The sequence below is a fragment of the Littorina saxatilis genome, linkage group LG3, assembly GCF_037325665.1.
Source record: "Littorina saxatilis isolate snail1 linkage group LG3, US_GU_Lsax_2.0, whole genome shotgun sequence".
Classification (NCBI taxonomy): domain Eukaryota; kingdom Metazoa; phylum Mollusca; class Gastropoda; order Littorinimorpha; family Littorinidae; genus Littorina; species Littorina saxatilis.
Window position 1 is genome coordinate 68,010,850 of NC_090247.1, and position 16,456 is coordinate 68,027,305.

A 16,456-nucleotide genomic window follows, 5' to 3' on the forward strand; every position below is an offset into this window, starting at 1 on the left:
GGGAGACAACTCTGGGCTGTCCCCTCCAACCCCTCCCTCGTCGCTGTACATCCCGCAAGCCTCCCGGTCGCTGTCCCCCTCCATTCTGGTCATCTCGATTAAGTCTGGAGACACTGCTGTTAAAGAGAAACAACACAAGGTGTGTTAGTTACCATCTTGGACAGTCTCAATTACAGCCTTGTTTTATATTTGTTGACCTGGAAAAGTTGCCGCAGTGGTCCAGCACAAAGGAAAATATTGAAGTAAATTGTTTCCACATGCCAGATCCAGTGCCACCTGCCTTCAGACAAAAAATTGTTTTGGTCAAATACAGTCCTCCTCAGACTTGGCTGACATCAGTCATCCGATGAAAAGAGCAACAGTAATCTTCAGGTTGATGAGGTCATGCTCATCTTAATTCTTACACACAATGACTAACACTTGTCTTAACTTTAGAGTCCTAATAAAATATATAAAACTGATGGTTATCTCCGAAGGCTTGTAATTCACTGAAAAATTAAACTCTTAATTTGGATTTGTCTTTTTAGCTTCATCAAACAAACAACACCAAAATCTGTATTTATGGAACTGTATGCCTGTATGAAAACAGAAAGGGGAAAAAAAAAACACGAAAAAAAAAAAAAAAAAATAAAATAAAATAAAAATGAAAGCAAATATGCCATAGTATGCTATATTATTGTTATGATGAAAATAAATCTAAGAGTAGCTTGACGGAGCATATAAAGGCAACGGAAGCATCAAATGTCATTTCTAACTTCCAAAGCAATAGCGAATGAACAGAAAAGCAGCAGAAAGCTTACATGGGTGAAACCTAGGAAAATCAAATTGACTGAAAATTTTTGAGGCAGGGGTCCAGGGGCCGCCCAGGCCCTGGCGGGGTACGGGGCAGGGCCCCGTTAGGGGGTCCAGGGGGGCAATGCCCCCCGGCCGAAAACGAATGTTTGCATTATTCATTGTGATTTTGTGGCCTTTCCTGGCAAAAAAATACACTATCATGCAGGTCAAAAAAATACCTTCAGATTCTAATATGGTAAAAACGGTAAACAAAATCAAAACAATTCACAGAAGTAATCATTTTTCTTGTGTATCCTTTCACACTTGCATCTTCCAACACAACGACACAATTGATAACAATTAACATTGACAACAGCCATACTACATGAAATAGAAACAACTGAACAACTGAAATAAAAGTTCGAAATATTACATTGCCAGACAGGCATTGAACGAAATGATGAAACAGAATGTCACACATGCAAACAGCATGATGTAGCACTGCACAAAGTAGCAACTAAGCAGTAGCATCTCTTATAGTGCAAAGTTCTCAAGGAAAAGCACTTGAGTTTCAAGCACCAAACTTATCACACAGTTTTAGTTTCATGAACTCCAACCAGTCCCATCGCCATTTGTTGGCTAGACCAGCATCAATAAAATCTGTCCATGCGTTTTCCGTCAAAACTGGCATCTTTGTCGCAGAAATCGTGTCACCACTTCGTAATGCCTGCCAAAACGCGAGAGAACTTTTTTTTTTTTATCGTGATGCAGAGCGAATCAAAAAGCGAAGAAACCTCACCTACGGGGTTTACCGCGAGCACGGGCAAAAGCGCTTCCGTTTCCGGGCAAACTGCAACCGGTTCACTATAGCAGTTCGAAAACGCGTTCCGCAAGTAGTTTCGTTTGGTTTAAAAAAAAAAAAAATTTCTTCAAAATTGCGGATTGACGGAATTTCCGTCAGACTTATTTTCAGATTGACGGATTTCAGTCAATTGACGGGCTACTTTCACCCATGAGCTTAACCTGAGAAGAAGAACATGTATCAGGAGTTGAACAAGACCAGGAGGCAGAGAAAAACCAACAATTTCAAAGAGGAAAGAAACCTGAAACTATCAGATGCATTATATATCTATGTATACTGTACACATTCTATAGTTCTAACCAAGTCTTAGTACAAAAGAGCCATACATGAGGCTTTTAAGTGAAGAGAATATGGTGTATACACTCGTTGGTTTATCATATTAGTCCACTTCATTACAAATGGCTGCACCATTAATCCCACAACTCTGAAAGAATTAAGAATGTCAGTCTTGCTGGATAATGCATTTAGTTGCAAAGACTGCACATTTGTGTCTTTAATAGGTGCACTGCCTGTGCGCTGGATGAAAAATAAACTCAGAAGTGTACGTGAGTGTAATCTAAACTTAAACCCAAATACAAGAAACAGGCCTACACCCTGTGCCTTGCATGACCCAAAAAAAGAAGATGCATACACCCTAGACACTGACTGGAAAGATAAAAGTGTTTATCTTTTTCAGCAGCCTTTGATCAGGGTCATGCAATAATCACAGACCAGAGCAGCTGTACCCAAACCCCAAAGCTGAGACATTTTGCACAACACTTCCACCATTGAGTTTACCTTACCAGATGCTTTGAACACAAAACTCATTCTCATCCCTGATCATGTCTTGGACCCAATATTCAAGCTCAAGGAAATCAGAAGATTACTGCAATAAAGTCTCTGACCAACTCTTTTCTACCAGAATCAAACCCAAACCCCAAAGCTGAGACATTTTGCACAACACTTCCACCATTGAGTTTACCTTACCAGATGCTCTGAACACAAAAATCATTCTCATCCCTGGACTTAATTAAGTTAATATTTAAGCTCAAGGAAATCAGCAGATTACTGTAATCAAGTCTCTAACCAACTCTTTTCTTTTCGACAAGAATCCAACTTACCCGAAACAAACACAATGCAAACTATAACTATGCCCGCCTGACCCTGAGGAACGGAGTGCAACACACAGCAAGACAAATATACCCACAACATCCAAGCTTAAGACGATAAGAGACAGGAATGAAAATGACAAGAAGCAAAGCAACAAGCATGAGACTCGCTCAGAAGAGATGAAAATGAAGCAGCAAAACAAGCACTCTGGCACAGCAATTAAAGCACCAAGTAAAGCCGAAGCCCCTTTTAAGATCCCCCCAAAATCTTTTTTTTAAAACAGGTCTTAGATAAAAAGGGATTCTTCATAGAGAAAATTACTGATGTTATGTCACTTATGAACAGAAAATCTGAAAAAGCCAGGATTTAAAACAAGATTGGAGGGGGGTTGGGGAGGAGGGACTTAAAAGGGGGGTTAATGCAAACCAGCAGTGAATGAGGACCAAGCATGACACGGCAATGCGATCACATGTGATGAAAATCAAACAAGCAAAGCGTGAAAACAAGTCAGCTAGTTTAAACAGAGAACTGGACCGTAGATAGATATATGTCAGTTATCATGAACCCTGGCGGTGCAAAGGGCCTTTGAGTCTTACCATCACGAATGGGGTCAAACCCCCATTTTTTCCCTTCCAGATGCAGAATCGCTGCAAACCAGCGCAAGGCATAGGAACCTACAGAACAGTTGCCATGGCTACAATGAATCATGCCACACAGACAACACACATTGCTTTCTACAATGTTCCGTGGGAGGAGGGTGACTTGGTGACAGAAAAGTGGTTAGTAACTACATGGGGGAAACACGCAGGGTAACATTAACTCAGTGAACAATGTGTCATATTCTCATACTCTTACTGTTTCATTCTAAAACAAGAAGAGCAAACGCTCGATCGAGTCACTTTCGCAGTTCTGAATATTATATGAGGCATCAGATGGACAGGAAGAAATTGCTATTCACAACACAATGAGTCACGTTCACATAAAATTTGAGCCCGGTCACTTTTATAGTTTCCGAGAAAAGCCCAACGTTAAGTTGTGTGTTGCCGAACAGAAAAGGCTAGTTATCTCCCTTGTTTTTCTGATAACGTTCGTAAAAGGCTACAGATGTAAATACTTTGATGTAAAGAATAATCCTACAAAGTTTCAATCACATCCGATGAACTTTGTCAAAGATATAAAATGTCTAATTTTTCCTTTGACGCTGACCTGTGACCTTGAAAAAGGTCAAAGGTCAACGAAACCATCGTTAAAGTGTAGAGGTCATTGGAGGTCACGACTAAACAAAATATGAGCCCGATCGCTTTGATAGTTTCCGAGAAAAGTCCAACGTTAAGGTGGTGTCTACGGACGGCCGGACAGACTAACACTGACCGATTACATAGAGTCACTTTTTCTCAAGTGACTCAAAAATAATTGTATCCCAAAGAATAACTCATTTGGTAAAAACTCAAAATTATTAACTTTTGAAATAAAATTTCAAACATGCATGAAAAGCAAAATTACATATTCAGAATTTCAGACATGGGATTCAGAAAAAGTGATAATTAAGGAAAAAGAAGGTGGGGGTCTGGGGGCCGCAGAAGGCCCCCAGTAGGGTCCAGGGGCGACGCCCCTGGTCGGGGTCTGGGGGCAAAGCCCCCAGAAACTGAAGGTTTTTAGTGTTTTAGACACACAAAAATGGCCCTGAAATGCATATTTCAGCTTAATCATAGCCCCCCCCCCCCCCCCCCCCCCCCTTTCTCTTCCTTCCCATGTTTCTCAAATTAATTTTACGCTAAGACTCAAAATAAGGAGGAGAAAGAGAGAGAGAGAGAGAGAGAGAGAGAGAGAGAGAGAGAGAGAGAGAGAGAGAGAGAGAGAGAGAGAGAGAGAGAGAGAGAGAGAGAGAGAGAGAGAGAGAGAGGCGGGGGGTGGGGGGGGGTGGTGGTGGCGTGTGACGGTGTGGTTTCAATGTTCTTACCATGTCGGTGCCAAATGACCCCAGTGACTGATTACCCGACTGGGTTTTCAGGATAGTCAGGTGCTTGTTGCTATTCAAGTGGCTTTTGAGGGCAGTCTTTCCATTGGAACCGTAGTTGATAACATTAACATCGTTGCACAAAGTGCACTGAGCTTTTCCCGGCAAGTTGATTTTAGCAAAAGCATCGCCAACTTTCAGTTTCACGTTTTGTGTCTTCTGGCCTTTCTCGTATTTCCAGCTCAATGATACAACTTCATCGAGCCAGTCGAATCTCCAGAGATTTTTCTTGTACTTCTGCTGGTCAATTTCCCGGGCTAGAACAGTTTTGTCTCGCTTTAGCTTCCTCATCATTTTGGCAGGTGGCTCGAAGCGATGTAAAAATGGCGCCGAATCATTCTCATACGGTATGCTTATACTGAATCCCCGATAGCTACGTTGAAACGGTGACTGTAGGAGACAAAGAGCGCGTTCCCATACGGATCGACCAGCAACAGTCTGACCGTTTTAGGAACCAACCGTTCAAGAATAGTATGGAATGGAGCGTCGCGATCAGCGGACCGGCCGAAAAACTTGGGTCTATACCTACATATACCCCAACATTTTCTCAGCGGATTTGCACAAATCTCAAGAATGATCCCTGGAGCCTAAAAATTTACGGAATTCCATAAATTTACAGAAGAATCCCATGTCTGGAATTTAGGACGCAAGAAAAATCCGTAAACACATCTAAACAAAGAACTTGCAGAGAAATCAACTTGTGTTCTTTGAATATAACGACACAGCAAATTTCCAAATATTCCCCAAATAATATAATATATCAATGTTGTCATTGCAAGAAAAGAAGTACACCTTTTCCAAATGTCCCATACTCTCAAAATATGCTGAGAGTGAGAGTGAGATGCAACAGAATTTTAATTTTTAATTTTAGGCTGTGAAATGAGTGGTGCACTGTGATATGAAAAATGAGAAACTACTGTGTTAAATGATTCTGCATAGCACTACTGCTGATGGCCATAGCACTGCTTTTTACACTTGTTGCAAAAGCAACAGGAACACAAGCAGGACAACTTTTAATTTGATGAAACTGCAGTCTGCTTAAAGAAGCATGTGGACAAATCTAGCACAGCAGTTTTAAAAGAGTTCAGGGGCATCACCGAGGATGTACAAAACAGTTCTGCAGTAAACTGAAACTAGAAAAGCAAACGCTTATACGACTCACCTTTGCTATAACTATAGCTATAACTATAACTATAACACACATGAATCAGAAAGAGACTATTTGCTGCTCTAGCTCCATAGACATTGAAGAAAGTGACAAATTTACAATTTTTGATGCAGAACATGACCCCCTGTGACCCTCACCAATTTGGGGGTCACAGGGGGTCATGTTCAGCATAAAAAACATGACCCCCTGTGACCCCCAAGTTTGATGAGGGTCAACCATACTTGGGACATCTTGGGAGGTCATCAAATCTGAGAAGTGTGCAAAATGTCATAAATTTAGCTTAAAAAATATCCAAGGAAACCATTCCGTTCACTTTTCATGACCCAATATAGCTATTCTGATGGACACGTGGGGGAATTCGGGGGCTGTGATTGGATGGTCTCTTCCGATCATCAAAGCATAATGCTATGGAAGTCGGCCATTTTTGCCAATATCCAAAAGCATATTGACAATAACAAAGACGCATGGTTCCGGTTTACCCATCTGTACCACACGATGTTTCAATCGACAACAGCACACACTGACAACTTGAAATTCTTCTCGGGAATGTTTTTCAGCTTTACAAATGTCGATAGCATACCCTTTTCTGCTAACTTCCTGATGAAACAGGACTAAACCAATTATTTTCTGTCCCTAAACACCACAAAATGCCCAAAGTCGAAAGATGTACAAACAGGGGAGTAAAACGGAACAGCCGTTTTTGTGTGCCTGTGTGAGCTAAGTTGCCGACTGACACAAACTTTCGCGTTCGGCTTTTCTTATCTCGCAACTCCACACTAAATACCCCAATTCCCCTCTGAAGTATTGATGTTCAACCCATGGCACTAACATTCATGTAGTCGTTTATAACTGAGGTTGAAAAATTCGCTTCATGACGAGACAAGTATAAATGCCATTCACCAAACTGAAAAATTCGCTGCCGTCTGTTCGCGTTGTACGGATTAGCTGTTCTCTTCTCCTCCCCTTGTTGCATCCTAGTTCTTCAGTTGTTTCTAGTTTTCCGTTGATGTTGTGTTTTGGTCTTCTTCATAAGTAGTCTTGTTCAAAATTAAAAAAACTCAAACTTCTTTTTGTTGTACAGTGGAACCCCTCACAAGGACCCCCCTCTCTAACGACTACCCCACCACAACGACCCTTTTTTTTTAACCGATGTGTTTCCTTATATAGTTGTCACCAGTGTAGCGACCACCCCGCTCTAACGTCTAGGGACCGACCTAACAGCTTGTGTTACGACTTTGTCAGACAAAGCCCAGACTCTCAGTCAGCGTAACGCATCACTGACAAACCGGTTATAACCGTCTCGCGTAAGCAAAGGCACTAAACCGCTGAAAGGTGTGATGGTTGGGTGGGCTGAGTAAACATCAAAACCAATCATCGAGAAAACAAACTCACGTGACCAACATACACCGTTCAACTCAGTCAGAATAGACAGTCTTTGGACAGAAGCAGTGGAGATCGACATGGCGTCTACAAATAAAATATTTAACTCTCGAAAATCGAGTGAATGTTGTGAACAGACACAAAAAGGGAGAAACTGCCATCGCAATTGCAAAAAGTCTTGATGTTGGAAAATCGCAAATTCAAAGAATTATCCAAGACAAAGAAAACATTCTGAAAAGGTGGGAAAGTGGTGACAATGCCGATCGAATGCGATCAAAGCGGCAGAAGACAACATACTCTGACGTAAATGAAAAGGTTTGGGATTGGTTCCTGGCTGCCAGAAAAAAGAATTTTCCGATCTGCGTGTGCGGGGAGATCAAAGGCAGGTCCATTGTGATAGCTAGGTGGCCTTGTTTATAGACACTGACCTTCTTCCCAGGGGTCATTGACCCAGTTTTAGCTATGAGAGGTGGTTCCCCTTTCATATCTGAGAGAGGAAACACTTCCTGCACAATAGGGTCCGATATCTAAACTCGAACAAGTATAATGTGACTCGTCTTCGACTCGTCGGCATTATTGTTGTCTCGTCTAAATATCGGACCCTATTGCTACGCTGAAAACACAATAGCTGTTAATCATGACCCCACCAGACCTTCAAATATGACGAGGGTCAACCAAACGGGGGTCATGTCAGGAGATCATCGAACCCTAGAAGTGTGTAACGTTTCAAAAGCTCTAGCTTCAAAAGCATAGGAGATAACCTCAACGTTTGCAGTTTGTTTTTCACATACAGTCGGCCGGCTGCCCATACAAATGGACACTGCTCATCACTAAGACTCACTAATTACTCAGGTGAGTCAAAAAAACTGTCCAGAATCACCCTCCAGAAGGTTATCAATATCTTTGACAAGAAAAAGTTACAACAGACAACATCAAAACAAAAGTAACCTCCAAGATACATAAGCTATCAAACTTAAGTGCAGACCTGGGAACCCCTGTTTTGCACTTTGAGTATTCTCAAACAAACTTGGTGTATTTTCAAAAAAATGAGCGTACTCCACACAGCGTTTGCACATCCATGATTAAAACATGCCTCATGCGCGTCCGTCACACCGTTAATTAAGTTTACCTATACATTTAAAACAAATGCTTTTTTCAATTTTTACTGACACAAACTGTACCGTATTTGACGGACTACAAGCCGCGACTTTTAAAAAAAAATCGCATTGCGGCTTATAAAAAGATGCGGCTAAAACGTTACCTAAACTTGAATAGCATTCACCTAATGGAAGTCGCCGCGGATTTTCATTTCGCTCGATTAGCGGTTACCGGTACTTTATTAGCTCTATACTCAAGACTCGGCGCTTTTCTCTTTCTTTCGCGAATCTTCGTTTGTCAACAAGTCATCGTGACAGAGAAACACCGGATGTATCAGGATCTCGCGCGCGCGAGATTTCGTTTTTTTGTGTCTCGCGATAGTTGGAGGAGCGAGAGCCGCCATGTTGTGTTTTCGTCTGCTCGAAATGTGCGCAAAAGTCGTAAATCATCCAAAAAAAGCTAATTCTTTTTCTTCTTCTTCTTAGTGATAGGTAGCCAACATCAGCATGGTGATGAATCTGCACATTCCGGGAGGGACTACATGTGTGTGTTGGTTACAAATTGTGTGTGTGTGTGTGTGTGTGATATTTTTCTTCAAACTTTTTCACTTTTCTTCTTTGTTTCACTTGTTTATTCTCGGAGCCGATTTCGCCAAATACCGTACTTTCGTTTGCCTGGTTGTTTTGATTGATTGACACGATCCGATTATATTTTTTTCGACGGCCGCTACTATAGTGACGTAATCATGTGCCAAAATACTGGATCGGCTTCAGGATGGGCTTGTGAAGAAAAGTAGTCTAGGAATTTTTCTCGTCGTATTTTTTTCCCACTGACCGTACTGAGCGTATTCTCGACAATCATGCGTACAAAATACGGCGAAATCGTATGGGTTCCCAGGTCTGTAAGTGAGTTAAAACGAAAACAAATACAGTGACGTCGAAAATTTGTGCACACATTCAAAATGAAAGGCAACATGACCACAAGGAAAGTGGAGAAAAGAGAAGCACACAAGGGCAAGGAGAACACACACTGAACAGCCCACAGACAACAAGTCGGCCCACAGGTAGCACACTCACGTGGAATGGTATCTTCTGAAGGGTACTGGTACTGGTAGCGGATGAACTCACGTATATGGATCCCTGTGTGAGTGGTCTCGGCAAAGAACTGGATGTTTTGCCGCCCGAACATGGCTGCCACGCCAAAGTTATCAATGAGCAGCTGCAGAATGCGAGATGCCTTCTCGACTTTGGCCGGGTCTTCAGCGCACGTGTGAAACATGGAGCCTGCCACTGAGCGTGACAAAGCCTCAACTGACATGAAGTTGATCTCTGCGTAGGTGACGATGCGGAACCACGTGCCGAACAGCAATGCTAGAAGCTGCTGATGCGCGACAGGCAGTGACTCGATGAAACTGTTGAAGATACAGGGAGAATCACTTCAGCACTTTATATTACACAAATGTGAGAAAATCAGGCCTTAAAGGGAGAAAAGGTACAGAGCCAGAGGTTATGAACAGATTTGAAAGTCTTAAAAAACAGGCCTTAAAGGGAGAAAAGGTACAGAGGTTATGAACAGATTTGAAAGTCTTAAAAAACAGGCCTTAAAGGGAGAAAAGGTACAGAGGTTATGAACAGAAAGTCTTAAAAAACAGGGTCATAAAAGGGGGGAAGTCTTAAAACAGGGGGTCGGGGGGGGGAGTCTACTGTAGCTCTGAGAGTAACAATTTAAATAGACTCATTCTATTTCTACCTACACCAAATAAGAGAGTAAGGAGTCATGGTTGGCATAGAGTTTTAATGCAACAAAATACTTGTTGCACGAAGTTGAAAAACAAACGTTCCCTAACAACTAAGCATACAAGAGAGGTTCATATATATATGCAAATATACCAACAGTAACTCTTCTACTACTTCTTCTTTGTTCATGGGCTGAAACTCCCACGTTCACTCATTACGTGTATGACCGTTTTTAACCCGCCATACAGGCAGCCATAAGCCACTTTCAGGGGAACAAACAGTAACAACTTCATATAAATATATAACTTATAAGAGCTTTCGACTCACGTATTGACAGCCTGGCATTGGTCCATTCTGTGGCCGAGCGTCAACACATGCAGTAACACCTCCTCCCCGTCTTCCGTCAGCACACCCCCTGGTGTTTTCAGCAGGAATTTCTGAAACACAAAATAAAGTGATTATTTCTGTCCATCGGCCTTGATCGCCATCAGCACTGATGCGATGCATTTTCATAATAGGAAAACACATGAGGACATCACGCCTGTAGCACAGTCAGTCCACAACATTTTGGTTCTTGAATGGGCGGTTCTGGTGAGGTTATGCCCCTTCTTTCTTTCGGCTAGTAACAGGCGCAACCTCGCGGCAAGATCACACGAGAAAGGAAAAAAACGTGCATAGGTCCCAAATAGCATGTCGCTTTGGTAACAGTTCGTGTGCAAGTCGTGCATTTTATACGGTAAAAATACAATGGTAACAGGCGGAACCTCGCGGCAAGATCACAGGAGTTGTCGTGTTATCACCACAGAAGCGCTCATTCGTTTGTCTGTTCTTGATCGATATATCACAGTGTCATGCTGGCAGTTTGTTATCTCTAAATGTACACACTTAAGGCAAGCTATGTACGTCTCACAGTTGTCTTGCCTTTATGGAGCTCTCTTGCTCCTAAGAAGCAGTTATGGGAAGAACAGACATCAACCATGCGTCATGTCCTTCAAAACATTTAACAGTAAAGTTACTGTACAGGGATGTTGCTGGATTTATTTTTTTCAGCTTCTTCTTCTTCGTTCATGGGCTTAGACTCCCACGTTCACTCATGTTTTTAGCACGAGTGGATTTTTACGTGTATGACCGTTTTTACCCTGCCATTCAGGCAGCATACGCGTATTTCGGGGGAGGCATGCTGGGTATTTTTGTGTTTCTATAACCCACCGAACTCTGACATGGGTTACAGGATCTTTTCCGTGCGCACTGGGTCTTGTGCTTGCTTGTACACACGAAGGGGGTTAAGTCACTAAGCAGGTCTGAACACAAGTTGACCTGGGAGATCGAAAAAATCTCCACTCTTAACCCACCAGGCGGCAGCGACCGGGATTCGAACTCACGACCTCCCGATTAAGAGGCCGATGTCTTACCACCACGCCACTGCGCCCGTCATTTTCTTCAGAAAATTTGCCAAAATGGTCACATCAGTTTCGGCAATTCTGATTCGTCCTTAGTGCCACTTTAATTAAACCCCCAAAAGTTTGATAGCTCCGTTCATATGACGGTAAGGTTTTTAGCGTTGCGAAAGAAGTCTCTGCCAAACCACATCACACTTCTTTCAGCTTTTCTTTTCGGAATTAACTCTTAACGTCCTGTAAGGTTTTTTGCATGTCCCAGTGCAAATCCTATAAGGATTTGGGAAAAAGAGACAAAATTTGGGTGTGTTCAATAAAAAAATCATATTTTTATTGTTTATGGATGGATTTACTTGATATTTTTTTTTACCATAGATCACTCTGTCCACTATCATCATCACCACCATCGAAGTCATTCTCCACATTTCTTACCTCAAACCCGTGAAAAGACGTGTCACTATCACTATCACTCGTCTCCATGTTGAATTTTGAAAGCTAACACAAAAAATCCGAACAAAATCCGTCCACAAAAATCGAAATCACATTCAAAAGTCCTGAGAAAAAACGACCGGCAGCCATGCCATGTGCATCGAAGGACTAAAGCTGTTTTCCAATGCAGGAGAGCATCGGAAGGCTGGTAACTCTTGTTTAATGACACTAGCAGAGAACGCGCGGTACCGCGCGGTTCAGGATTATTGACGTCAAGCGGAACCGCGCGGTACAGGACGTTAAGAGTTTTAATGTCAGCCTCAGTGCTTTCTGCAGCAGGTGTCTGAGAACAGAACAGATTTACCCGATTCTTCTCAAATGATCTTAACTTGTCAACTGACCTTGACCACAGAGGCCAGAGTGTAGAAGCTGTAGTTTGTGTAGATGACCTGCTTCCCTTCCGACAGACGCTTGACGATCCGCCGGATGTCATTGGGGTTGCCAGGGCGACGGAAGACATCTGCAGTCGCCACTCCCTCTTTGGCAATGTAGACTAAAATGTCCTGCAAGGCAAACAGAAGACAACTGCATGTCCAGATATCAGTACAAGATTGTCATTATTTCTACTAAATTCTAGTATCGAGACCTCTGTCACTAAATAGTAAATGCTGCTACTATTCCGATTCAACACTCTAAAGTTTTGTTTCTTTCTTTTTTCTAATAACTTGAACTGGCTCTGACAGTTGTTACCCACTCAACACCCCTGACCGCTTGTGGCTTTTTTTTTTCCGCAGAGAATAGTTCTGGGCAGGAAAAACTACAGAAAATGTAGTGTTTGACAGTGTGCACTCATTCAAGGCCTGTCTACTCCAGCATTGGAAAAAGTGTATTTCACCCAAGTTGCTTTTAGCCTAGCCCAAGCTCATGCAGCATTTTGAACACTAGCTAACAGTTTATTAACCTCAATCGTCCCAGAAGAACAAGCAAGCAACTAAAATATTAACTAGCAAGTACACAGCATCACTTAACAAGGACTATTCTGTACTTCTTCATTTTGGCGCCTCATTTACTTATTTACCTTCTCACATTTCAACAAAAACAGATTTTTATTTGAATAAAAGTTGTTTACTTACTACCAGAGGAGCAGGAAGAAGGCCATGCTTTAGGGCAGAATTGATTGGAACTCCAAATTTGAGCCTGAAAACAAACACAAGACAAAACAGAAAGATTAAGCATAGTTAACATTTCATGTGGTATACCATTTTGTTCTACTGGTAAATACTAGAAAAGAAATCATCAACTCTGTCAGTCTTACCAGTTTCATTTGCAATTTTGCATGTGACTCGTGAGTTTTTCTGAATCAAATTAAAGGAATGACTGATAGCTGTGACCAAGTGATCGGTTTTTAAGGGATCTATTCTTCCTAGCTTTTGGGAATTACTGATTAAAGTGATTTACAAAACACCTAGCGCGATCATTGGTCAAGAGTTTTCACACATTTCAATGAAACTTCAGTGAATGAATGAAACTTGTAAGTGAACAGTGTAAGCAACAGATGCAAAGGACAAAACCTGAGAAGTGTTTACTGGCATACTGGGATGCTGTTGAGAGGATGGATGACCAAGTGCACATAGTCAGAAGTCAATGAAGTCATAACGTAACAGTTAAAGGGATATTGTTGCCACTAGAAATGTTTCTTGTAGCCTAAACACTGGTACACTGTGAAGAACTATAAGCTGGATGATCATACTAGAATGCCGCAATTTTTTCCGCTTGAAGGCGTTTTAATTAATCGCTTTTCTTTTTTATGTTTACATTTTTCGTTTGGCAAAGAGAGTGCTTTACCGGACAAGCATTAATTTGTAACCATTATTTAATTTACATGTTCCCCAGACTCGTGTTTTACTTCTTCAAACCTAACTCTTTAAAAACAAGAGGCGAAGCCTTCACGGCTCACGTAAGAAATCGACAAACAGTAACACAAACTCAATCACTCCGTCACACATACACACACACAGTAAGCATACCGTCGCGATATAACCTTGAACGGTTGAAAACGACGTTAAACACCAAATAAAGAAAGAAAGAAACAGTAAGCATAAGTGATACGGTGCAAGAGTGCGAGACACTAGATCTAGATCTGTCTGTCTGTGGCCAACTTTTTAGTACTTACGGGGACACGACTGCCAGATGGCCAGATCGACACTGCGCTTTTGACAGCGCTTCCTCGCGCAGACACTGGAAACACGCTGTGCAGATTAACCTGTAGGAAATCTCCTTTGGTATCTTCTTTATCTATTTTTCTGGAGCTACGAAACCGAACAATGTGAAATCGTGTTCTCCGAATCGGCGAACTGCAGCTCGGTGATAACTGTATCTATACCACAATCCTTCACGCGATCTGACCTAACCTTGACCCCTGACCTGGTCTACATACCATACAGGACACAAACCAGTCAGCTGTTTTTACCCCCCCAAAACCCCCCACCACCCGTTTTCTTTGGATACACACTTTAACTACATATGTGCCGACGAAATGTTGATCATTGCTTCAATACTTTGAAGCTGTTGCTTGGATAATAACCAGGTAAAATTAGTATTTCGGTGTTCAGTCAAATGTTAAAGTTTCTATCACACACACACATACACACGCACAGACAGACAAAGTTTAGCATCGCATAGGCTACACTTGCGTGAGCCAAAAACAGTCGAACCTGCCCTTGGGACCACCTCTCTAAAGCGACCATCTGCCCACAACGACCATCCCAATGATCCCAGACAAGTTTCTCTTCTTTATAATTTACCTTTCCATAGCGACCACGCGTCTACAACAACCACTTTTTGTCAAACCCTTCGGTGGTCGTTATAGACAGGTTCGCCTGTATATATATATATGTGATAGTTTCTATGCCAAAAATGTTGTTTTTGTTTGCTGCTAGTGCTAGTGCCAACCCTTTGTGTACAATACTATTTTATTATAACAGAAAACTGCACTCACAAAAGCCTTTTGAAAAGGATACCAAGTGAAGAAGAAACAAAGATGACTTACTTGAAGGAGCGGAAGGCATCAGCACGGGCGCTGCGGTCAGACACACATCCACCAAAGACATTACGAAACATGGCCGCCCGACAGAAAGAACCACCACACTACATTCAACTCCGCCTACAAAAACGTGCGGCCTCCTCTTCCCGGAGCCCGCCACACTTGAATCCGCACCGAGTCTCACGTGCACACCCGCTGAGAGCGCCACTTTACTGCACTGCAGCTTGCACTTTCAATGTCAAGGTCACTGGGGTTATTAGAGGTGAAGGGGTTCGGATCCATGGCAATCATTGTCCGGTCACAAAAGGAGGTCCACACATTCCCTTCTCTCCTCTGTCAGTCCAGCTCAGCTCTCAAACGCAGCAACCGTCTGAAACGAAACAGAAGAACAAAAGGTAGAGTTTACGCATTGCAACGTTTTTCAACAGGACAGATTGTAAATATCTTTTTATTTGTATGTAACACAATGGAAATGGCTTACATGTGTACCAATTTACAGTTACACTTTTTCTTCTACATTCAGCACAAGTATTTTCCATGTTGTTTGTTGTAAGGCCAAAAAAAAAAAATAGGTGTGGTTACGGTAACATAGCCCAAAAAATAGGGTAGGAAGGTAGGCAATCACTTTTTTTTTTAAACTTTTTTTTCTAATGTGTACAAATTAAACCTACTTGACATGGAAATAAGTGTGCGACTCGGGCGCTTTCGCTTTCATTGCGTTTTCTGCACTCGTTTTCTTGGTTTTTGTGGGTTTTTTTTTACAAATGTAACAAAAAGTTATAGGGTCGGCCCCTAAAAATAGGGTAGGTCGGGTTACCGTAACCACACCTATTTTTTTTTAGGCCTAACCAGTAACCTAGCAGCTTGATCTTTATGTCTACTCATAATACCGCACAAAGACAAAATAACACAAAATACTGTAGTTTGCTAATGCTACATGCTGGTATCTATATACGACTAATGTCTGTCTGTGTGTCTGTGTGTCTGTGTGTCTGTGTGTCTGTTCGCGATGCACGGCCAAAGTTCTCGGTCGATCTTTTTCAAATTTGGAGACCGTATTCAGCTACACCCCGGACACAACCTCATCGATGAGATATTTCAACACGTGCTCTCAGCGCGCAGCGCTGAACCGATTTTGGTTTTTCTGTAGATCCACTACATCCATTCCCAGTAACTCTTCCTTATTTTCTCCAGTGTTTTGTTTTGCGCGTTTATCTCCCTTCCTTCGTGTGGCGTCAATCCATATTCCCGTTACTATTTTAAGAAGGTCACTGCACGTTACTATTTTTAGATCTCCCTTCCTTCGTGCGCCGGCAAAGCCGGCGTACACCCGGCTTCCCAGGCGCAGCCTGGTATTCGGCTCTACTTCTTCCCGGCGAAGCGGGTACCCGGCGAAGCGGGTTATCATCTTGTTGGTAATACATCTCACACATGTATAAAATGATGAATACAAATGAAGCAAC

At 42.2% G+C, this 16,456-nt stretch overlaps 1 protein-coding gene across 3 annotated transcripts in view; it reads right to left on the reverse strand.

Moving 5' to 3' along the window:
• LOC138963071 (uncharacterized) overlaps positions 1-16,456 on the reverse strand; it is a 29,620-nt gene that overhangs the window by 9,172 nt on the left and 3,992 nt on the right. For 2 of the 3 annotated variants that reach the window (XM_070335074.1, XM_070335073.1), the window contains exons 2-8: positions 15,000-15,363; positions 13,084-13,147; positions 12,352-12,513; positions 10,452-10,561; positions 9,465-9,799; positions 3,322-3,399; positions 1-116 (exon numbers count right to left, since the gene is read on the reverse strand). The exon at positions 1-116 is cut by the window's left edge and continues 132 nt beyond it. In XM_070335074.1, coding sequence (XP_070191175.1) covers positions 1-116; positions 3,322-3,399; positions 9,465-9,799; positions 10,452-10,561; positions 12,352-12,513; positions 13,084-13,147; positions 15,000-15,070 — 936 coding nt within the window. In that variant the 5' untranslated portion in view covers positions 15,071-15,363. The remainder of the gene's footprint in view (positions 117-3,321; positions 3,400-9,464; positions 9,800-10,451; positions 10,562-12,351; positions 12,514-13,083; positions 13,148-14,999; positions 15,364-16,456) is intronic. The other variant, XM_070335075.1, reaches the window with a different exon arrangement.